Raw genomic sequence first — 23,015 nt, forward strand, 5'->3', positions numbered from 1 at the left:
CATGACTCGGAAGCTGTACACCAGCTCCCTCGGCCAATAAAGCGAGATGAGCGCCACAACCCCAGAGTCGTCCGCGACTAAACCTAATGGTCAAGGGTCCCTTTACCTTTTTAATATCACGACATAGCAATATGTCACAATGTCTGAAATAAGGATGTAGCAATGCAGAGGCACTGGTTGGCTTCACAGTTTTCCCTGCATTGAGATTTTTGTATCTCTCTATCACACACACACACACACACACACACACACACACACACACACACACACAATGATTCGCCATAAATTACCAGCTCAAAAATTATGAAACCAATATCATGATATGGACTTCAAAATGGTTTTGGACGATATATTGCCCAGCATTAACACATCATGATTCCTGATGTATTGCCTGGTCAAAAACCATGAAATTGGTATCATGATATGGACTTCAAAACGGTTTTGGGCCATATATCGCCCTGCCCTCGTCTCAAGTTGGTGGTCAGCACTGCTTTCTGTGGGAGGGGGTTCCATACTCTGTGCTGCGTGAAGAAGTCGTTTCTTTTATCTTTAGACAAACTTTGCTGGTGGGGGTGTGGATGCAAGGAGCCTGCCTGCCTTTCTCCTTCCACACCCCCAACCTGCTGTTGCATTCCCCTTTTCCTCCATGGCCAGCTAGATGCTTCTGTGCAAGCAGGGCCCAGGGGCAGCCAGTGACCCTTCACCTGCTGCCGGCACCCCAGCAACCATGATCTCCGAAATCTGCCGCGTTCCTCAGAACCGCCTCCGTCAGCAGCCCTTCCGCACGGCTGCATCAGAGCAGGGAAGCATGGCAGCCCCCTCCTCTTCCACGAGTTGTAACAAGTCTGGATCAGCTCCTCCTTCCCACCTCTGCCTCCGTCAGCAGAGCCTTTCCACCTGGCTGGCAAGATATCAAAACGCCCCCTGGCTTCTCCAGCCTGGCTAAGACCATCTGCCAGTGAGCCCCTCCCAGAACAGCCTCGCATCAACTGACTCGTCTGCTTGGTGCGTCAATATCGGGAGATGCCGATAATCAGCCTGGCTAGGACTGACGGCTGTTTATTTTATATATTTAACATTTATTTTGTTTTGAGCGTTTGTACCCCAAAATGCTCCCAGAATGGCTTTCATTCAGTACAGCCGCAGGTGCTTGCAGGCTTACAGTCTACAAAGGCACAGCACACAAGGGGAAAGGAATGGGGAGGGATGAGGAAAATCCAAACTCAGGCACTGGTTTCTGTAACTATCAGCCAGCACAATTCAGGGGCAGGAAGTGCCTTGTGCTTCCTATCTCTCTCCCTCTGAAGTAGTCTAGTGGAACGGCTTCTCCCCAGGTGACCATTGAGAGGAAAGGCAATGGCATGAAGCTTTCTTCCTGAGGAGCTCAAGGGAGCCTACCTGGTACTCTGCCTCCTGCCATTTCTTCCTTGTCACAATCCTGCAAGGTGGCGTTAGTCTGAGGAACTGCAACTGGCTCGCAAGGTCACACCCAGTGAGCTTCAAGGCTGAGTGTGGAAGGATTTGCACCCTGGTAGCCTAGGGCGAGCAGCAGTGTCTATGCAGGTGAGCAATTGGGCAGCTGGAGGGAGGAATAAATAATAATTTTATTACTTACACCCCATCCACTCTAGGCAGCTTCCAGCACATAGAGAAACACACACAAAAATAGATCTCTCAGGTCCTCCTCTTGGTTCCTGAGATGAAGTACTCACAAGCTCTATATAGAACTCCTTCCTTGAACTCCCAGGAATCAAATTTTGTGTTTCTGTTTTTCTGTAACCTTATTTTCCAGCCTTATAGTTATTATGCTGTCTATCCGGCTTTGAATTCAAATAGGGGTGCAGAAAAGTTCAGGGCAGACAAGTCGCCTTCCCCGTGGCACACTAGAAACCCTACCCCATGTCCAGTAACCAATTTGTGGCGGGGCGGTTATCAAAATACATTTCTTTTAAAGATTTCTGGTGTGCCTTTAAACTCAAACCCTTCACAGAGTAGCTTCCTTTAAGACACAGACCAGGATTCAAATTTTTAAAAATCAAAGCAAGTGGAAACAGCAGTCAAAAGGCCAGCATCACATCTGTGTTTAACTGAACCGCATTGCAAGGAATCAAAAACCCGAGGATTTGAACCCAGTAACAATACAGAGCTTAAAAGTTCGGTCTCTTAGTTAAAGGCAGCTGGAGATAAATGACTTTCTCCAGCCCTGCTTTTGAGAAGCTGCCATTGGAGGGGGGTCAGACAGGTATCCCTTGGGTGCTGGTTCTGGAAGAGGAGAGCGGCCTTGGCATGGCTCCAACCAGATCAGCAGCTCAAGCGATACTCCCAGAGGGCTGATAACTGTCCGCTTATTGTAATGCAAATCATTCCGCGATGCGGCTAATAATACGCCAGGCGGCTGTGGCTTGTGACTTCCTTACAGGTTCACCCAAGCAGCAGCCCTGAGGCTACGAGGCTCCTGTCTCTGTCTTGGTCTTGACGCCTCCTGCCTTGTCACTGTGTCATCAGGCAGGAGGATATAGAGGTAGACAACTGGGCTGCAGCCTTGAATACGCGTGCCTGGGAATAACATGCTGGGCACCTGCTTTGCATGCAAAAAGACCCAGGTTCGTTCCCATGGGGCCTCTCCAGGTAGGGCTGCGGAAGACTCCCTGCCTGAAGCCCTGCAGAGCCTCTGCCAGTCAGTGTACACAATATTAAGCAAGATGGACGGTTTCATTTCACTTTTTGTATACCGCTTTTCTGTATTACTGTACACAGGGCGGTTTATGAGCTGAAGGGACGCAAAGATCGCACAGATTCTAATAAGAATCTGATCCAAGACAAAAAGAAGTCATAATAAACAACTTCTATCAAATGAAGCAATTTTCAGTAATCCATTAGAATAAAATAGTAAGCAGTAAAATTAAAATAGCAAATAATCATAGCATCGTAGGGACTCATCATTAGTCCCGCCCCCTGCAATGCAGAAATATGCAGCTGTCCCATACAGGGATCGAAACTGCGACCTTGGCGTTATCATAACCAATTGAGCTATCTAGGCTTTAAGGAGTTTGCAATAAAGAATTACTCAACTATAATCAATATACCGGTAAATAATGGCAAGTCACAATACATAAAACAAAACATACAAAGCCATGTAAAAGGATCAAATTGAGAAACAAGGACACACAATGTATAAAATTGGTTTAAATGTAGGAGTTCCTCTCTTCCTGGCTGCTTCTACTGTTCTTGAAGTCATGTTCTGGGAAAGGCTCCCAGGGCTGGAGGTCAAGGCAGGTGGAAAAGCCACTGCCTGGTGGCCAACACAAAGTCTTCCTTTGTAGTCCTTCATCTGGAAATGCCTTTCTTATGATCTGGGCCAGCAGCCTGACTCAGCATTAGGCAGCTTCCTAGGTTTCCTGTTTAAATCAGTCCTTTGAATGTCAGTCTAGTCATGAGGACTAGAATCATTTAACATTTTGCTTCTTCCTGCCTTTGTGCCTAGATTAGCTGTTGAGCATCTCCAGGTAGGGCTTAAGCCTGAAACGCCAGAGATTCACTGTAGATCGTCCTAAGCATGAAGGTCTGATGATGTATTCTGGTATAGCTTTGTGGGTTCCTATCTAAATCAGAACAATGAGGACCAGAATCCTATTGTTTCAAAAGTCAGGTGCCACCCCCACCCACTGTGAGACTCTGGGAGTTCCAGGCACCCACGCAGGGTCTGTGGTCCTTTGGAGAATTGAGACACGGCGGAGACTGACATAGCTTTAATAAATATGGTTTAGTCCTCTATTTACACCTTCAGTCTGCCTGGAGGGAGTCCCGATCTTACAGCATGGTCATTTCAAGGGGGGCTTTTGCAGCTCTCCCAGCCAGCCTTCAGCCAGCCTGCCCAAGATGGATCCCATCCTTCTCTCCCTTTCTTCTTCCCAGCACACCTTGCTTAAAACCCCTCTCTTTTCCTGCCACTTCACTCCCAGTTATCCTGCAGCCTTCCAAACCGCCAGTCTCAGGGCAAGGAGGGAGGACAGTTGTCCTCAATGGCCCTCTATTTGTTCCTAAGTGGCCCTTGCTTGGCCAGGTCCTTTTGCGTAGGCTAGTCCAGGAATTCCGCTGCAGCTTGTATTTCTCCCTCCACATCCCAATTCATAAAAGCCCTACCATTTATTAATTTCTAGAGTTTAGGGGAAGGACTTTAACTCAGCAGAGGTGTGACTGCTTTGCATGCAGAAGCTCCCAGGGTCTTTCTCTGTTGGGCTGTGAGAGACCCCTGAGTCTGAAACCCTGGAGAACCGCTGCCAGCCAGTGCTGACAGTACCAGCATCTGATTCTCTAAAAAGTCCGTTTCCTGCGTTCCTATGAAATGAGCCTTCACACGGATCGGAGTCTTGCTTTCTTTTTAGAGGAAGGGGCATAGCTCAGCAGCGGAGTACCTGCTTTTCCCATTCAGAAGGTCCCAGGCTTAATCCTCGGTGCTGTATCCGTGCAGAGCTGGAATATCCCCCACCTGAATCCCTGGGGAGGCATTTTGAATCACTGCAGATCAGGGTTTTCCAAACTCTGGTCTCCGGCTGTTTTTGGACTACAACTCCCATCATCCCGAGCTGGCAGGGCCAGTGGTGAGGGATGATGGAAATTATAGTCAAAAAAACAGCTGCAAACCGAGCTTTGGGAAACTCTGCTAGTCCTGAGCTTGCAGGTGCTCTTGTTAGGGAAATATTGGGGTACAATATCTACCCGGTGTCAGAAGTGGGTATTAGGTGTTGAACTCTGATATTTCATTTACAGTCTCCCTTGGTAAATCAGGTCCAGGGTGTCATTCGATTCCTAATCTCTCCTGATTTTCTCTTCTCTTCCCCACCTCCCAAATATGTTGGGGTCGCTTCCCTGCCCCAGGTGTCTAGCGGGAACCTGCTTGCCATTCTGAACCGACACTACCAGGATCTTTCCTGCGTGGCCTTCACAGACGACAGCAGCCACTTCCTCTCCGGAGCAAAGGACAGCCTTGTGATAGTGTGGAACCTGTACAGGTAAGAGATGGACAAGCTGGAAGGAGGGCGACTGAGATGATCCTGAGTCTGGAAGCAAAGCCTGATGAGGAACTGTTGATGGAGTTTGGTATGTTTAGCCTGGGAAGGAGGCGAGTGAGAGACCACAGAATGGTGGAGTTGAAAGGAACCCCAAGGGTCATCTAGTCCAACCCCCTGCATTGCAGGAATCTCAGCTCAAACATCCATGACAGGCGGCCCTCCAACCTTTGCTTTAAAACTCCAAAGAAGGAGAGTCCACAACCTGATCTTCCTGATGCTGTCAGAATCTCCTTTCTTGTAACCTGAAGCCATGGGTTCAAGTCCTACCTTCCAGAGCAGGAGAAAACAAGCTTGTTCCCTCTTCCACGGGACAGCCTTTGCTTGAGATATTGGAAGATGGCTCTCCCGTCTGCTCTCAGTCCCCTCTTTTCCAGGCTCAGCATTCCCAGCTCCTTCAACCCTTCCTCCTCAGGCTGTGGGGGTCTGATACAATAGCCATCTTCCAACTCTACAATTCTATGATCCATCTTATTATTGTTATTGTATTTCAGTGTTTTGTTGGAAGCCGCCCAGAGTGGATGGGGAAACCCAGCCCAATGGGTGGGGTATAAATAATAAATTATTATCATTATCATTATTATTATTAAGTTCAGTGTTGCATACACAAACTGGCAGCAGCTCTCCAAGGTTGCTTTCCTTCTCCTTTTATATCCCTTCTAACCTAGAGGTTGGACTAGTTGACCCTTGGGCTCCCTCCCAGCTCTGCGACCAGACGATTCTAAGAGGCAAAAGTCTTCACTTGCTTGTTCCGTTTGCAGAGGTCTCCTCTTCCACAACCTTTTGGCCCACTCGTCTCTGTCTCTGGCTGAGTCTCTTCTTAACATGAAGGCTCGTTTCCCAAAGCTTCCCACCATGGCTGGCTTTGACGCAGCCCCAGAGCCGCAGCTCTTGCAGAGTCACGGCAGGCAGTTTCTGGGGCAGGGTTGTGTGATGATGGCGGTCGAGCCCATCACACAGACCAGTGGTTGATCAGAAGGAGGCGAGGGTGGAACAGCAACTCATGCAGGGACCCTGTGGGCAGCCTCCTCCTCCTGAAACAATTTAGGTTTCGTAGCACAGGAGCTGCCAGGATGCCAAGCCTTCTTCTGTTTGCCTCCCATTGAAAGCAGGCACTCAATTCCTGTTAACCAGGCTGCTTTGGGCCCCCTTTGACAGAAATAATGGCACTGTGGAAGCCTCTGACTCTCCCCCCCCACTTTGCACACTGTGCCAACGTTGTTTGCTGGCTCCCTCCACACTGAACCAGCAGTTGGCATGGAGATGCCAGCACGTCCCTGACCCCCTGGGCCAGCAGAGCTTTTGACAGGCGGCATCTCTTCCTTAATTGCTTTGGCCATTGAGGCTGCAAGTACAGCCAGCCGGAGGGGAGGCTCCCATGGTTGGATCCTGCAGCCGCTGTTCCCAGCCTCCTTTGCTCTCCACTGTTTGTCAACTGCCATCCAATGGCAGAGGGTGCTCTGAGGACAGCAGTCCGTCCGTCCCCCCATCTCACAGCCCTTAACCTCTTCAGTTTCAGGAGCTACAAAACAACATTATGTTGGGGAAGGGGCCGCGTTGTCTTCCAGGCAGCACTCTGGGGGCCAGAGGTGAAAGTGGGTGGGGAAACGGCGAAAAGAAAGAAAGAAAAAGTGGATGTGAATGAAAAAGAAAAAAGGAAAAATATACATTGCCATACCTTAATATATGGCTGTGTTTATTCTTATTATCCTAATGCACGTTTAATTGTCAATAACCTAATAGATTCTGTGCAAGTTCCGAATATCATTGTATTTATGCAAAGAAAGTCTGCGTCTATAAGCTGTTCCTATGTTGTCAAGCCATTGATTAAGGGGAATCGTACCTCCATTCTTCCAATTCATCAGTATCAATCTCTTGGCCAACATTAGGGCACGTAGAATCCATTTTCGCTGTCCTGTTGTCAGTTTCCATACAATGGGTTCAAGAGCATATTCACCTCTGAAAATCTTGAGTTTTTCCGTATGGTGTTGTTCATATAGTCCAGCACTTTCTCCCAAAACTTAGTAAGTGTGCGACATAGCAGAAGCATGTTTCAAAGAAGCGTTGTATGTATTATATCTCCAACAAAGAGATACATTAGATATACAAACGTCAGGGAGTCCAGACTATAAGAAAATCAACACTGTCTCCCTTGAAAAGCTTGAAGAGAGCCAACTCCAGACACTCCATTGCTTTTATTTGGACAAATGCATCCGGAACTGAGCCACATTCCCTCACACCCGCCATGCGCATTTCCTGGGACCCCTGCTTTCCTTGCCCCGCTTGCTGTGTGCTGAGGCCTCTTCCTTCCCCCTTTCCCCAGCGTGCTGCAGGCCGAGAACTCCCAGAGCCCAGAGCCCCGCCATGTGTGGTCGAGACACAGCCTTCCCATCACGGACCTCTGCTGCGGCATGGGTGGTCCCATGGCCCGTGCTGCCACAGCCTCCCTAGATCAGACAGCCAAGGTAAGGGAGGCCAGCAGGCCAGGGGAGCGGAGTGCCGCTCCTCGGGTAACAGGGACTGGCTGCACGGGGAGGCGTGGGGGAAGGTGCCAGCCAGGGAACCCCCAAGGGAAATCCTGGAGGAGGAAAGCTCAGGGATTGGTGGTGGTTACAGATAGGTAGCCGTGTTGGATTGGTGGTGGGACACTGAAGAGGGGGAAGATTAGGAGGTGGTGTTGGATACTGAAAAGGCAAGAGGGTTTCATGAGCAGGAGGAGTCTGTGACAGGGAGCAGTTCAGACTCTGGCTGAAGCAGAGGAGGGGAGTCAAGTGGCCGCAGAAGAACCAGGGGGTCTCCCTCTCTGGCTGCAACAAGCTCTCTCCAAGAACACGCGGGATAACAAGGAAGGCAAAACAGAGGCTAGAGGTGTGGCAGACACAGCTTGAGACTGCTTGGGAAACATCTGGGAGAGGAGGAGCCTTAAGGTGGACCTTCAGTCCTGGCAACGGCTCCATGGGGGCAAGACCACCTGAGAAGGGTTGCTAAGTTGTATGCCATTTCCTTGAATAATACGTTAACTTCACTGACCACGGAGCCCTCGCCTTTCATGCTGACCTGCATCTGACTCCAGTCCTGAAAGCAGGGCAGAAGTGTTGCAAGGAAGCCCTGCGGCAGCTGGATCAAGCCCCTCTAGTCCAGCGTCTTTCCCCCACAGTGGCCAGCCAGATGGCCCAATGGGAAGCCCCAGTGTTAGAAATTAGCCAGGTGCGTTTTGTGACTTGCATGGGTCCAATTGCAACCACATGGAGATCTCTGGATGCCAGTTTGGCGACTGACATCTGTCTCTGGCTGGCCCCTCCAGCTTTCTCTAGCAGGTCAGCAGAAGAGCTTATTTATTGCATTTATCTCCCGCTTTTTTATCCAAGGAGTCCATTGTTCACCACCACCCCTTCTCGGTTAACCCCTGCAACAACCCTGTGAGGTAGGTTAAGAGGCTGTGACTGACTCACAAGGGCATCCAGGGAGCTTCATGACTGAGTGGGGATTTGAACCCAGATCTACCAGGTCCTAGTCCGACACTCTTAACCACTGCGCCCCACACTGACTCTCTAATTGGGCGTTAAACTCCCACCTCCAAATTTATTCAGGGCAGGTGGTTCTCAGGTTGTTGGGTGCTGTACACAGCCTCATACACACACACAAACACACACACACACACACACACACACAAACATGCACACGGCTACATTTTGTACAGATGCAAACGGGAGCAGCAAGAAAATGTAGTATGGAGCGCTTGGTATTCTTCTGTTTTCCGGGAGTTTTTTCTATAAAGATTTGTGTGTGTGTATATGTCTTCGAACATTAGAGCTTCCTCCAAGACTGCTGACACCTCCCTCTTGTACGTTTTGCCTGCATCAGCTATAATAATTCATTTACCGGCGACATCATTCTTTGCTACACATCTCTTGTGGCCTGAACATTATTCAGCCAAGTCAGCCCAAAAGTTCATGGCGACGGCCGTCAGTGGCCCTGTGACAGCCACGGCCTCTCAGCCTTGCTGGTTCGTTGTGGGGATTATATGGGGAACGGGAGAACCAGGCACGCCGCCTTGGGATCCTTGGAGAGAGAGGAGGGATAGAATTGCAACAAATAAATAACAGGTTCCTTTAAAATTAAACATACTGGGGAGCATGGGAGGAGAGGGCAGGAGGGGTTTGATCCTGCAGGGGACCCCTGCAGCTTCCCCTCCTGCCTGACACCTGCCCCTCCTTCTCAGAAAGATGGGAGCTGGAGCCCAGCAACTTTTGCGGGGGCCACAGATCTTCTCCATCCCTGATCTGATCTCTCAGGAGGGAATGTCTCTTCTAGATAGAAGCTTCCTGCCCTCTGTCATAGGGTCAGGAAGGATGGGACAACACATCCCGTCCCCTGGTTTTATCTCATGTTCATTTGCAAGAGTTTAATTGCCCATCCATTCCCAAGCCCCTCTGTTGCGTTCCACTGCCGTTCCTTCTTGAGCTGCAGGGATTCCTGGCCCACCTTTGTACACCCTTGGCTGATTGGTCCTAAATAAATCCATAGAATTGTAGAGTTGGAAGGGGCCACAAGGGTCATCTAGCCCAACCCCCTGCAACGCAGGAGTCTTTTGCCCAACATGGGGCTCGAACCCACGACAAGGAGATTAAGGGGTCTCGTGCTGTATCAGTTGATCTATCTGTATGGCTCCTCTTCTCCTCTCTTCCAGCTTTGGGAGATCTCCTCTGGTGACCTCCTCCTCTCTGTCGTCTTCGATGTGGGCATCCTGTCAGTGACCCTCGACCTCACGGAATACCACATGTTCTGTGGCGGCATGGACGGCTCCATCTTCCAGGTCGACCTCTGCGCCTGGGTAGGTCCAGTTCCACACATGGCATTTTATGCATTGTGACTTTGCAGTTATTTTTATTGATCGCAGTTTAGTAATTATTTATTGTAACTGTTAAGAGCAAATTTCTGTTTAATAATTCTTTGCTGATGTTTTGCATGTTAACGTTATTGTGCACTATTTATTATATTCTAATACATTACTGAATGTTACTTTATTCAAAATAAGTCGTTCCGTTTTAAAGTTATGTTTTATTACAATTTTCTGTATTGGACCAGATTAATATAAGGTGTGGTTTTTTTGTGGGGGTGTTTTTGTGTTGCTATAGAGCGCCTTGTGCACTGTAATATGGAAAGGCAGTACAGTGGTGCCCCGCAAGACGAACGCCTTGCAAGACGGAAAACCCGCTAGACGAAAGGGTTTTCCGTTTTGGAGGCGCTTCGCAAAACGAATTTCCCTATGGGCTTGCTTCGCAAGACGGAAATGTCTTGCGAGTTCCTTCGGGTTTTTTCCCCTCCCCCCCCTTTTCCTAAGCCGTTAAGCCGCTTATCAGCTGATCCACTGATAAGCCGCTTAACAGCTGATCGCTAAAAGCCGCTAAACCGCTAATAGCGCTAATCCGCTAAGCTGTCAATGGGCTTGCTTCGCAAGACGAAAAAAACACTATACGAGGAACGGATTAATTTCGTCTTGCGAGGCACCACTGTATAGAAATCAAAAGTGAGATGTAGCACTTAACAAAGGAACCCGCCTGCCTTACACACTGAACCAAAGTATGTATGTTCTGTGTTGCTTCATACTGTCAACACTGACTGGCAGCAGCTCTCCGGGACAGGCAGGTGTTTCTCCCAGCCCTACCTTGAAGGGCCAATGAGCTACATGGGAAGTCAGGTGCTGGGCAGGTTAAGAGATTTTGTTTGTATTATATTATTTATTTTTAAAAAGTACAAAATGACAAGCGCACTGAGTAAGATAAGACACACAAAAAAGAGAAGAAACAAATAGTACCAAAACGGGGGGGGGGGAGGGGATATTGTGTACATTACAAAAAAAAAAAAAAAAAGCGGGGAAATTTGATACTGTAGTTAATTAGACCTTAATCTAACAGGTATTTATAAAAATGAATTCCAAATATCGCTGAATTTGTCCATGGCAAGTCTACGTTTGTACACAACTTGTTCATGTGTAGCAAAGTTGTACATACCTTCAATCATTAAAGCGAGCTGCATTGTTATTTTTCCAGTTCATCAGTACCAGTCTTTTTGCCACAGTAAGGGTGCGGACAGTCCACTCTTAAGTGTTTTTTAGTGACGTTCAGTGATTGACAGGTGGGTGAGTCTGCCCACCTGCCAGTCACTGAACATCACTAAAAAACACTTGTCTAATGGTGGGGCGGGTTGGAGATTTGCCACTTCTGGAGCAGACAAATCTGGGCTGTATGCAGTGCTATTTTTTGAGAAAAAGAGGAGCTGGAACTGACCACTAACGCCTCCCTTGTTCTCTTAGAATGGCCATGTCGCCCACCTGAGAGGGGCCGGAACTGAGTTCCTGGCTGTGTGAACCAGCAGCCCCAACCAAGTACCTAAGGCAGCTTGCTGGTTCCCACCTACCCACTTTTCCTGGCAATGCTTCAAAATATAGTTTGTAACTTCCCCCTCCTCTTTCTCTCAGCCTGTGCAAAGGGAGAGGGGCTTCCAGACAGAAAGGGAGTCTGCCAAGATCTTCAAAGGGCATCGGTGAGTGCTGCGGCAAAGGTGGGGTAGAGCAACAAAGGGACGGTTTTTTAACCTACATGCGGTGATTTTTTGTTTGATTGGATTACCCTCTGGGTCCCTTCCAAATCCACAATTCTTTCATTTGATCGGGTGGGCGGAATTCCAGCCAGGCCACAGCACTCAGGAGAAGATGCGCGAAACACACAGGTCTGAGGGCTGCCCGTCTCAACATAAACCTTAGATTCTAAGGGGCTTTGGCAGGGAGGGGCCAGGCATTTGAGTTGCGGGCGCACCCTGCATCATGCTCAGCCCCTTTCTCTATCAACGGGGATGGCTTCAGTTACGCTCAAGACACAACCTGGAGGCCCTTTGTCTTCCCTCCAGGAACCAGGTGACATGTCTCTCCGTCTCCACCGACGGAAGCCTGCTCCTCTCCGGCTCGCATGACGAAACCGTCCGGCTGTGGGACATCCAGAGCAAGCAATGTCTGCGCACAGTGAATTACAAAGGTACGCAAGTGCTGTGGGCCTATATGCACCTCCGCAAAGGGTTGCAGCGCAGCCCCTGCCTTGCATGCAGAAGGTCCCAGGTTTGAACCCTCTCCTGCATATCCAGAGCAGAACTCCCACCTGGGGCCCTGGACAGACCTTGCTCACAAGTAGCACAGGCAGCCCTGAGCTAAGTGGACCAAGGTGAGTCTCTGTGTGAGGCAGGTTCCCTACAGTCCGTCCGTTCGTTCATTTGTTGTTGTTTTTTTAAAAAAGTAAGTTTCAACATCTTCAACATATACAATCAAAACAGTTTCGTCTTTTCTCGACTTCCCACCCCATTTTCCACAGAGTTGTTGCATCTCCCCTTCTCCTGCTACTCCTCTTCTGCCTATCGAATCACAACCACAATATTATAGTACAAATCCTTCTATTGCTCATAGCTCAAATCCTGCGCGCAAGTTCATCATGCTATAATATTTCTTTAAATACTCCAAAAAAGGCATCCATTCTTCTATAAAACCCACACTGTTAGAGTCTCTTAATTTTGCTGTTAGTTTTGCCAGTTCTGCATATTTGTTTTGCAGGTTTATCAAACTCTCTTTGGCGAAAAGCTACCAGTGCAGTATGTAAGGTCAGATGAAATGCAGAAAAGGCAGGGAATTGCAAGCTCAGTTAAGCAAAGCACAATAGTTTGTGTCCAGCTCAAGTTTTACCCAGAGTAAAAAAGGTAAAGGTAAAGGACCCTGACAGTTAAGTCCAGTTGCGAACAACTAGGGTCATGGCGCTCATCTCGCTTTACTGGCCGAGGGAGCCAGCATTTGTCTGCAGACAGTTTTTTTCCGGGTCATGTGGCCAGCAGGACTAAGCCACTTCTGGCGAAACCAGAGCAGCGCATGGAAACGCCATTTACCTTCCCGCCAGAGCAGTACCTATTTATCTACTTGCACTTTGACATGCTTTCAAACTGTTAGATTGGCAGGAGCTGGGACCAAGCAACAGGAGCTCACCTCGCCATGGGGATTTGAACCGCCAACCTTCTGATCAGCAAGCCCAAGAGGCTCAGTGGTTTAGACCACAGTGCCACCTGCGTCCCCTTCTGCTATCTAGCTGAATGTTAAGATGCTCTGATTTCAGCTGGTAACCGGGATTCCAGAGGGCTGCAGCGGCCACACTAAAAACTCAAGTTTCTTTCCCCCAGCCCTGCCTGGAGATGCTGGGAGTAAAAGTGAGTCACCCTGCTAGTCCTCATGCTTCCAAGCAAATAGCTGAAATCGGAATGGACAACTTTGCCTTATGCCAAATCAGACCTGTGGTCCATCTAGCAGAATCTCTCCTGGAGTTTCAGGATCAGAGTCCCTTTCTTGGGAGGTGCCCTTCCCAGCTCACATACCCAAAATATTTTGTTTATACCAGGCTGCTGAACTTTCTACTCCAGAGCAGAGTTTTTAGGCATTCTCAGCAAACCGTTATGGGTTCCTTTCTTCTGGAATTCTTCTCCCTGAACAGGAGAAGTGGTGTCCTTGTTGTTATCCGAGTCACCATTTCCTCATATCGAGTCATCTTTACGTAATCTTCATTTTAGCTATCTCTCTTTGTCTAGGGGCAAAACTCTTCTCTTCCCCACCCCCAAGAACACAGCCCAATTTGCAAAATCCTCTTAGCCCTGGCTGGTTCTGTGCGTGTGTTTGGCATGTGCCCTGCTTTGTTTTGAAGCGATGCTCAAAGCCTTGCGCTGGCAAAGAGAAAAGGAGCCATAAAGCCTGCATGGCTGAATCTTAAAAACCTCATGATCTGACTTGAGGATCGTAAATTTCCCAATGTGCTGAGCTGCGCTTGGTGCCTGCACCCTCTTCCCCCTAATCCTGGGTAGAAAAAAGTGCCAGGATATAACAATGCAGCTGGCATGGGGACTGTTGGTTCGGCATCGGCCAATGGGGAGGCAGCCCTCGTCCACCCACTCCTTCCTGGAGAGGAGAGGCAAATTATTTTCGCACAAGTTTTATTAGGAAAGGGGATTGGGAGATAAAACTGCCGGGTTTTGCAAGACCTTTTGTGGTGCAGCAACATTTGGAAAACTGGCATGGGTGGTTAGGACTCCAGGCACCAGCCGATGCCCATGCGTCAGCCAGTGTGGGCAGGTAGTGGTGGTGGTAATAATAATAATAATAATAATAATAATAATAATAATAATAATAATAATAATAATAATTTGTTATTTATACCCCGCCCATCTGGCTGGCCACTGTGTGTCCTGACTCCTGGGCTGCTCCTCCATGCTGTGGCTGCATGTCCCCTTGACCCTCTAAGCAAGTGTTGTGTGCCAGTGGGTCCCCTCAGGGTCCCAGTTATGGAATCATAGAATTGTAGAGCTGGAAGAAACATAAGAACCTCACAGGGCACACGGAGTCCAGCACCCCGTCGCCACAGGATTCACAACTAAAGAATCCCTGGCAGGGAACCTGTTTTAAAACCTCTGAGGAAGGAGAGCCAAACACCTTCCGAGGAGACCGTTGCACTGTTGAACAGCTCGAAAAGCAAAACACTCACTTAATGCCATCCCTCGGCCTTCTCTTCTCCAGGCTGAACATGCCTGATGCCCATGAAAACTCCTTATTTTACCACACAGGTCTCTCCCTGGACAAAGAAGTAATAATAATAATAATTTATTCATTCATTCATACCCCGCCCATATGGCTGGGTTTCCCCAGCCACTCTGGGCGGCTTCCAGCACAATATTAAAATACAATAATGCATCAAACATTAAAAGCTTCCTTAAACAGGGCTGCCTTCAGATATTGTCTAAAAGTCTGATAGTTGTTGTTCTCTTTGACATCTGGTGGGAGGGCGTTGTTCCACAGGGTGGGTGCCACTTCTGAAAAGGCCCTGTCTGGTTCCCTGTAACTTGGCTTCTTGCAGTGAGGGAACTGCCTCAAGGTCCTCGGCGCTGGACCTCAGTGTCCGGGTAGAACGATGGGGGTGGAGATGCTCCTTCAGGAGCAGTGCAGTGGACTGGAGCTCAGAGACCTGCTACTGATTGTGCCTGGCATGATGCAGTTGGGTGCTAACCAGGGCCATAGCTCTGTGGCAAAGCCTCTGCTGGGCACGCAGAAGGTCCCAGGTCCAGTTTGCAGGCAGGACTGGTAGCATCTCCTGCCTGAACCCCTGGAGAGCCACTGCTATCCAGTCTGTGTGTAGACTGATTAAAGGTCTGGAAACTAAGCCTTAGGAGGAGCGCTTGAAGGAGCTGAGAGAAGATATGATACAGTGGTACCTCGGGTTAAGTACGTAATTCATTCCAGAGGTCCGTTCTTAACCTGAAACTGTTCTTAACCTGAAGCACTACTTTAGCTAATGGGGCCTCCTGCTGCTGCCGCGCCGTTGGAGCACGATTTCTGTTCTCACCCTGAAGCAAAGTTCTTAACCCCAGGTTCTATTTCTGGGTTAGCGGAGTCTGTAACCTGAAGTGTATGTAACCTAAAGCGTATGTAACCCGAGGTACCACTGTAATCATATTCAAATATCTCAAGGGCTGTCCCATGTAAGAGGGAACCAGCTTGTTTTCTCCTGCTCCGGAGGGTAGGTCTCGAACCAAAGGCTTCAAGTTACAAGAAATGAGATTCTGTCTAAACTTCAGGGAAAACTTTATGACAGTGAGAGCTGCTTGACAGTCTCCCTCGGAAGGTGGTGGAGTCTCCTTCCTGGGCGGTTTTTAAGCAGAGTTTGGATAGCCACCTGTCATGGATCCTTGGCCTGAAATTCCTGCATTGCAGGGGGTTGGACTAGATGACACTCAGGGTCCCTTCCAACTCTACAGTTCTGTGAACACTGAGGTTGAAAAGGCCCAACGGCCTGGCTCTCCATAAGGCAGCTTCCTCCATTGCTATTCTGCCAGCTCATTATTCAGAAACATGAGGACTAGAATCTTACTTTTAGCGGAAGGGCCCTAGCCCTGCTTTGCATGCACGATGTTCCAGGTCCAGTCTCCAGGTAGGACAGGGAAAGTCCCCAAACTAGCTTTGAACTGCTCCCCCCTTCGCAACAGGGCAAAGAGCCCTCTTCTCCCTGTCCTTTATATAACGGCGTTGTTCGTCCCTCCCTCCTCCCCTCCAGATGTCTAATTACTTTTCTCCCTTCTCCGAAAAGAATTCTGTCCAGACGCTGGCAACTCTCTCTGCTGTTATCGGTGCCCCGGGGGAGGCATTAACATCCTTTATCTCGGCTGCGCAGAACACTTGATAAGGCGCCGCCGCTGGCAGCTCAGTTCCCGACACGTCTCTCTTTTCTTCTAAACCCTCCCCTTTCAACATCGGCCTCGGAGCTTCCCTCCTCCCCACCCGCTAAACCCTGAGCCAGGGTGCCTGCTCTGCTTCCCAGCGCCGCCTGCCTCTCTTTGCATCTGCTCCATCCCTTCAAAACTCATCTCTTTTCAGGACGCAGAAGCCAGTAAATCCTCTGTGCGGTACAAGCGGCGAGACAGCCCTAATAATGAGGCTTTGGAGCGCCGCTCAAACTCGGGTAATTTAATAACATTCCGTGTCCGGCACTTCCACTGAGCTCCGGGGCGGCGGGAGGAGAGAGAGAGAGGCCATCCTTCGTTTTGTAACGAGCTGCAGCTGGTTTTAAGCACTCGCCAGCTTTAGGAGCCGCACTTGGGTCAATAATGGCTGAGCCGGGAGCTGTGCCACGAGAAATGAGCAAGTGAAATAGCGACAGTCTCCCGTGAGCATGCCTGCCACTTCTCTGCGTGAGTCTCTGCTCCAGCCTCACCTTGGCAAGACCCAGTTAATCTTGCCACATAATGGCACGGGTTGCTGTAGGATTCTTTGGTCACGCGAACGTAGTAGTAGTAGTAGTAGTAGTAGTAGTGAAAGCAGGGCGCTCCTGTTGCCCCTCTGAATGAGTTGTTGCCTTGGATTTGCTGCGTTGGGAGTGCAGTAGTGATTTGCACAGTGAACATGGGCAGAGAATGAACCCACAATCCGTTTCCTGTACGAGGTGCCATTCCACTCCCTAGGATGCAAGCCCAAGGCAGTGACTCATGCAGAGATTCAACAGGAGTGCCAGAAGCGGACAGGGTGAAATATACTTTTCACACTTCACAACAACCCACCTTGTCCCCGCAGAGAGAGATTTCCCACCAGCACATGCCTTGTTTCAGATCAGACCCTTCGGCCATCCAGACCACAACCACCTGAGGGATTCCATTCCACTGTCGAACAGCTCTTACTGTCAGAAAGTTCTTCCTGGTGTTTAGTTGGAATCTCCTTTCTTGTAACTTGAAGCCATGGGTTCGAGTCCTGCCCTCCAGAGCCAGAGAAAACAAGCTGGCTCCCTCTTCCATGTGGCAGCCCTTGAGATATTTGAAGATGGTTCTCCTGTCTTCTCTCAGTCTCCTCTTCTCCAGACGAAACATACCTAACTCCTTCAACTGTTCTTCATAAGGCTTGGTTTCCATACCCTTCATCAAATTGGTCTTCCTCCTCTGCCCACATTCCAGCTTGTCATCATCCTTCTTAAATTGTGGTGCCCAGAATCAGACACAGTACTCCAGGTGTGGTCTGACCAAGGCAGACCACCATTACCATTACTTCCCTTGATGAAGAAGGATTTTCTTTTACCTGCACTGGATCTTCTGGCTTCATTTGATTTCTACAAGCTATAATGTTACGACAGCAGGAGGAAAGCTGCTCTCTGCTTTCTCCAAGAAATGCGTGATTCGATGCCTTCTCCTCCATCAGTACCAGTGGGCCGCAAGCCAGTCCGAGGCAGAACTTACTATCTTTCTGACACTCAGTTGGGGGAGCCAGTGTGGTTAGAGCATCAGGACTAAGACCTGGGAGAAAGGCCAGGGTTCGAATCCCCCCACTGAGCCATGAAGCTTGCTTGGGTGGCCTTGGAAGCTAGCCTCCCTCAGGCCAACCTACCTCACAGGGCTGTTGCGAGGATAAAATGAGGAGGAGGAGAAAGGTAGGGCAAAAATGCAATCAATAAATAGAACCAGAGGCTCATCTGAGCTCTTAAAAAGTTATTTATGGACGAATCCTCTTTGACCTGCCTCCCTGCCACTGGGAAATGGATGGGTGTGGCACCCTGTTCTGCCCCAGCGCCTTGCAGATGGGGGGGTGGCGGGGGGCGCACTTAACCAAAAGCTCCTGAGAGCTCCAGTTGCAGGCCCTGCGGAGGTCCGACTGGTTTTGCATGCAAACTCTAAAGGCAGAACCAGGTTTGGTGGGGGAGGCGGGTGGATGCAGAGAAAGCTCACAGGGACACTGCTGGAAATAGATCTGAAGAGTCAAAAGACCAGCCTTGAGCCTTTGGCAGCTGCAAGCAGGGGATTCGAATTTTGTTATTCCGGCTGTTGTTTCCAATGGGTGTTGCTCTTAAGTGGGTTGGGAAGGACTTGCTGGATGCACTGTGTGTATATATACCGAGTAACGCCTGGCTTGGTGAGCAATGAGCTGAGGACCCTGTCTGACCCACCCAGCAGGCCATTCCTGGCCCTGTCCTCTTGCTTCCGAAGTCTTCTTCCTCCACTTAGTTTGCCAGGGCGATGGGTGCAACAATTTGTGAGTGCAGAGGGGTGAGCTGAGGTTGTGGCAGGGAGGCGTCGGGAGCCTGACGGCAGCCCGTGTGGGTAAATGCGGTAATTAAAGCGCTCATTAACTCCGCTGAGTGGATGTGTGCGATAGATCATTACCGCGAGACAACTTGCGAGCGCACCGGGGCCTGGGTGATGGATGGCTCGCTCGGCAGAGGACGGAGAGGCCGCGGTGCTTGGGGCTGTGCCTGGTCGCCCCCGGGGAGGTCTCCAAACAGTTCCCTCCGGTCGCCTCCAGATGCCTTCCTAGCTAATTGGAGGAGAAGCTTGGAGAGCTGGCGGGGGAGCCGACAGCGAGGAGGAACGCAGACACACACATGCCTTGGATTCTGTAGAGCAGAACCACCAAAAGATGGTGGAGAGGAGATGCGATTCCTCGGAGGTTTTTAAGCAGAGGTTGGATGGCCATCCGTCATGGATGCTTCAGCTGCGATGCCTGCACTTCAAGGGGTTGGACTAGAGGACCCCAAGGGGTCCCGTCCATTATTCCCCCAGGCAGGGCTTGGAAAATACCCCCTGCCTCAGGCCCTCAGGAGCTTCCGCCAGCCAGTGTAGACCAGTGGTTCCCAAAGAGAATAGTACTGCCCCTGGGTGGGGCGATAACCTAAGTGGGGGTTGTTAGGGGGCAGCAGGGGGCCCCTGTAAGTGACAGTCAGGCTCTGGAAAGCTGGCGTCTCCCTGGATCAAGTTTGTCGGCTTTGCTGAATTAATTGAACAATTTTTAATTGGGCTTTGAGTGAACGGGCAATTAATTGCCGCTGTTTTGAATTTTATCGTGTCATCATCTCCCTTAGTGCGCCGTGCAAGCCGCTGCTCTGAATGATGCTTTTTGTGGTGCAGAGTAGTGAGTACACGGGGCGAGTTGATGAACCAAGCTGGAAAAGGTTTGAGAACCACTGTGGCAGATAATCTTGGGCGAAGTGAACCCAAAGTCTGGCTTCGTCTAAGGCAGTCTTCCTGTGCCTCTGTTGAATTACCCCTTTAAATCACTATGAGGACTGGAAACCTTACTGAGCTGTGGGTCTTGTCTCCTAAATAGAAAGGTATGTGCTCTGTGTGCAGAAAGGCTGGGACTGACTCCTCGTCCGATAGCCCAAAGAGCTGCTGGCAGTCACAGTCCTGAGATGGATGGCTTGGTGTCCTGACTCAGCATAAGGCTGCTTTTGACTTATCAAGAACCATGAGGACTATCATCTTGCTTCATTTTCAGGGGAGGGTCCACAAGCTCCATGTTCGAGAGGCCCTTGGGGGCCTCTTCCAAACTCTCCAGTTTCTATGATTCCGCAGTTAGCCCCTCATACGGCATCCCACATGCCTCTTTGCCCTTCCATAAACATAAAGGTAAAGAGACCCCTGACCATTAGGTCTAGTCGTGGCCGACTCTGGGGTTGTGGTGCTCATCTCGCTTTCTTGGCCGAGGGAGCCACCGTACAGCTTCCGGTTCATGTGGCCAGCATGACTAAGCTGCTTCTGGCGAACCAGAGCAGTGCACGGGAACGCCGTTTACCTTCCCACCGGAGTGGTATCTATTTATCCACTTCCTCTTTGATGTGCTTTCGAACTGCTAGGTTGGCAGGAGCTGGGACCGAGCAACGGGAGCTAACCCCATCACGGGGATTCGAACCTCTGACCTTCTGATCAGCAAGCCCCAGGCTCTGTGGTTTAACCCACAGCACCACCCGCGTCCCTGCCATAACATACCTTGCCACTAAATCTTTCCTTCCCTCCAATTTGCTCCTGCAGGTCCCATCACCAACGCCTTCATCACCCTGGCTCCAGCCAACATGCTAAACCCGGAGAGCAAGCCCCGCGTCCCCCTGCCCAAGTTCAGCCGCCACCTCTACACCTTGGAGAACGCGGGGAGCCCTGCCAGCGAGGGGATGATGCTGTGCCTGGGAATACATCAGAAGGTAGGGGGGTCTTGGGCTGCTTCCCCAGCAAACATGGGCCAAGTGGCCACCAAGCTAGAAATCCCCCTTCGCTCTTGAGGATGGAGGGCAAAAGGATGGCTGAATGCTTAATGCCCCAGGTCCACTGGTATAAAGGTCTCACTAAGACCGATAGATTTGAGGCTACTTCCCGGTGTTTGATCCTCAGTCGGAAAGGCACAGTCGTAGAATCATAGAATTGGAAGGGACCCAAGGGGTCGTCTAGTCCTGTGATGCAGGGGTCAAAGTTAAGAATAAGGCCTTTTGGCTTCCCAGGTGGAGAATAGAGAGCAGGACGTGTCTGAACTAGAAGAATGTACAAGGGGGGGGGAATGAAACAAAAAGAAGATTCATTGCTCTTCCACCCTCACAGCTCAATCTTCAGAGATGGCAATTGCCCATGATTCTTGGCTAGAGATGCTCGCAGGAGATCTTGCTGGAACTCGGACAGCCCTGGGAAATCTTGCAAGCCCATGCCAGAACTGGCACATGGAGAGGGCCTTGTCCCCCACCCCCAGCAAGGCAGGGGGCTTAAAAGGACTTCTGTCTTGAATGCATTTAATAATAATAATAAAATAATAATAGTAATATGCAGCCCATCTGATTGGGTTGCCCCAGCCACTCTCACCGTCTTCCAACACATATAAAAACATAATAGAACACCAAACATTAAAAACTTCCACATATAGGGTTGCCTTCAGATGTCTTCTAAAAGTTGTATACAGTGGTACCTTGGGTTACAGACGCTTCAGGTTACAGACTCCGCTAACCCAGAAATAGTACCTCGGGTTAAGAACTTTGCTTCAGGATGAGAACAGAAATCATGCGGCGGCAGCGGGAGGCCCCATTAGCTAAAGTGGTACCTCAGGTTAAGAACGGACCTCCAGAACGAATTAAGTTCTTAACCCGAGGTACCACTGTAGTTATTTCTCTCCTTGACATCTGCTGGGAGGTCGTTCCACAGGGAGGGCGCCACCACCAAGAAGGCCCTCTGCCTGGCTCCCTCTCACCTCACTTCTCGCAGTAAGGGAACCACCCTCAGAGCTGGACCTCTATGTCTGGTCTGAACGATGGGGTGGAGACGCTCCTTCAGGTCTACAGGGCTGAGTTTGTCTTTTTCTTGCCGTTTGTAATTGCTTTCTCTGATTACGCAGCAAACCAAATAAAGACATGTTTTATAGCAGGAGAGGGGGAGAGAGAAGGTACGGAAGTGGGACCCAGGCGTGGTGGGCGAAGGGCACACCTCTGAGCTCTGCATGCCTGTGTGCCAAGCCTCCTTCGCCTTCCGATGCAAGCGGGAGCAGGTGGCTGTTCCCTGCTGGAGGAGGCGATGCAGATCTGAGAGAGGCAGGGCTGAATGTTCTGGTACAATTATCCCTCAGGGAAAGGAACAGGTTGGCAGGAGAGAGAGAGCGGGAGTGTATTATAATCCTGTTGTTGGGCACTGAGGCAGTAATAGGCTGGAACGTCTCCACCGCACCTTGGCATCTTGAGGGATGAGGTCGGCCGTAAAACATAAATTAACTTCCAGTGTTGGGGGGGCCAGCAAGATCCCTGCCAGTGGCCCATCTGGCTCAGCATCCTGTCCCCACAGTGGCCAAACAGTTGCGCCAAAGGGAAGCCCACCAGCAGGATCCGAGCACAAGAGTTTTATTTTATCTGTCTTGAATCTTCCAACCGGGCCTTCCTTGTGTCAACAGCTTGGATCTGAAGTGCTTCAAGGACTGCCCGATTCCTTCTGCCTTGCCTTGATCACAGAGACCTTCCGGTGGGGCTCTCTTGGTGCTGTCAGACAGGCCCTGCTCCTTTTTCTCCCTTGACTGCCGTCCGGTAGAATGACAGCTGAGGATAAGCAAAGGGCAGCTGGTCTCTGAGCAGAGTCGACTGAGCATCCCTCCTTCCCTCTTTGAGACTTGGGTTTCACAAGAGCTGGGCCTCTGCTCCAATCCAGGAGGTTCTCCTTTCTGCCTGGGACTCTTCTCTTGGGTTCATGCAGGTGGCTTTGAGTGGAGACCACGTGACTTCAGGTGGACAGGGAGCGGGGAAAGGGTCCCGCTACCTGGTGGCGAGCTTTCCGGGGACACCTGGCTGCCTGACTGCAGGGAAACGGGAGGTGGCTTTGCTCTCATGTCCCCCACAACATCATAAAATCTCAGCCTCCCCACTCAAACCCGCCAACCCCCCTTTGCCAGGAATGCATTTCGTTTTCCCATCAAGGGGTTGCGTCCGATGCCCTCTCGCAGCCGCTCCAAGGAGAGGGAGAAGGAGGGAAGCCGGCATTTCATCCGCCTTGCCTGTTAACCATCGCTCACTGCGGAGGCATTTTCTCCTCTCCTGCCTGTCTCCTCTCCCCCCAAAACACAAAGGGTACTTTGATGTGTTATCTCTCCTGCCTGTCATTTTT

At 50.1% G+C, this 23,015-nt stretch overlaps 1 protein-coding gene across 1 annotated transcript in view; it reads left to right on the forward strand.

Annotated features, from left to right (window-relative positions):
* The window catches only part of WDR18 (WD repeat domain 18), a 42,224-nt gene that overhangs the window by 10,847 nt on the left and 8,362 nt on the right, over positions 1–23,015 (forward strand). The window contains exons 3-8 of the mRNA XM_081895716.1: positions 4,879–5,012; positions 7,393–7,534; positions 9,760–9,903; positions 11,551–11,615; positions 11,979–12,103; positions 20,427–20,593. Coding sequence (XP_081751842.1) covers positions 4,879–5,012; positions 7,393–7,534; positions 9,760–9,903; positions 11,551–11,615; positions 11,979–12,103; positions 20,427–20,593 — 777 coding nt within the window. The remainder of the gene's footprint in view (positions 1–4,878; positions 5,013–7,392; positions 7,535–9,759; positions 9,904–11,550; positions 11,616–11,978; positions 12,104–20,426; positions 20,594–23,015) is intronic.

Source organism: Podarcis melisellensis (assembly GCF_964234715.1).
Source record: "Podarcis melisellensis genome assembly, chromosome: 18".
Lineage (NCBI taxonomy): Eukaryota > Metazoa > Chordata > Lepidosauria > Squamata > Lacertidae > Podarcis > Podarcis melisellensis.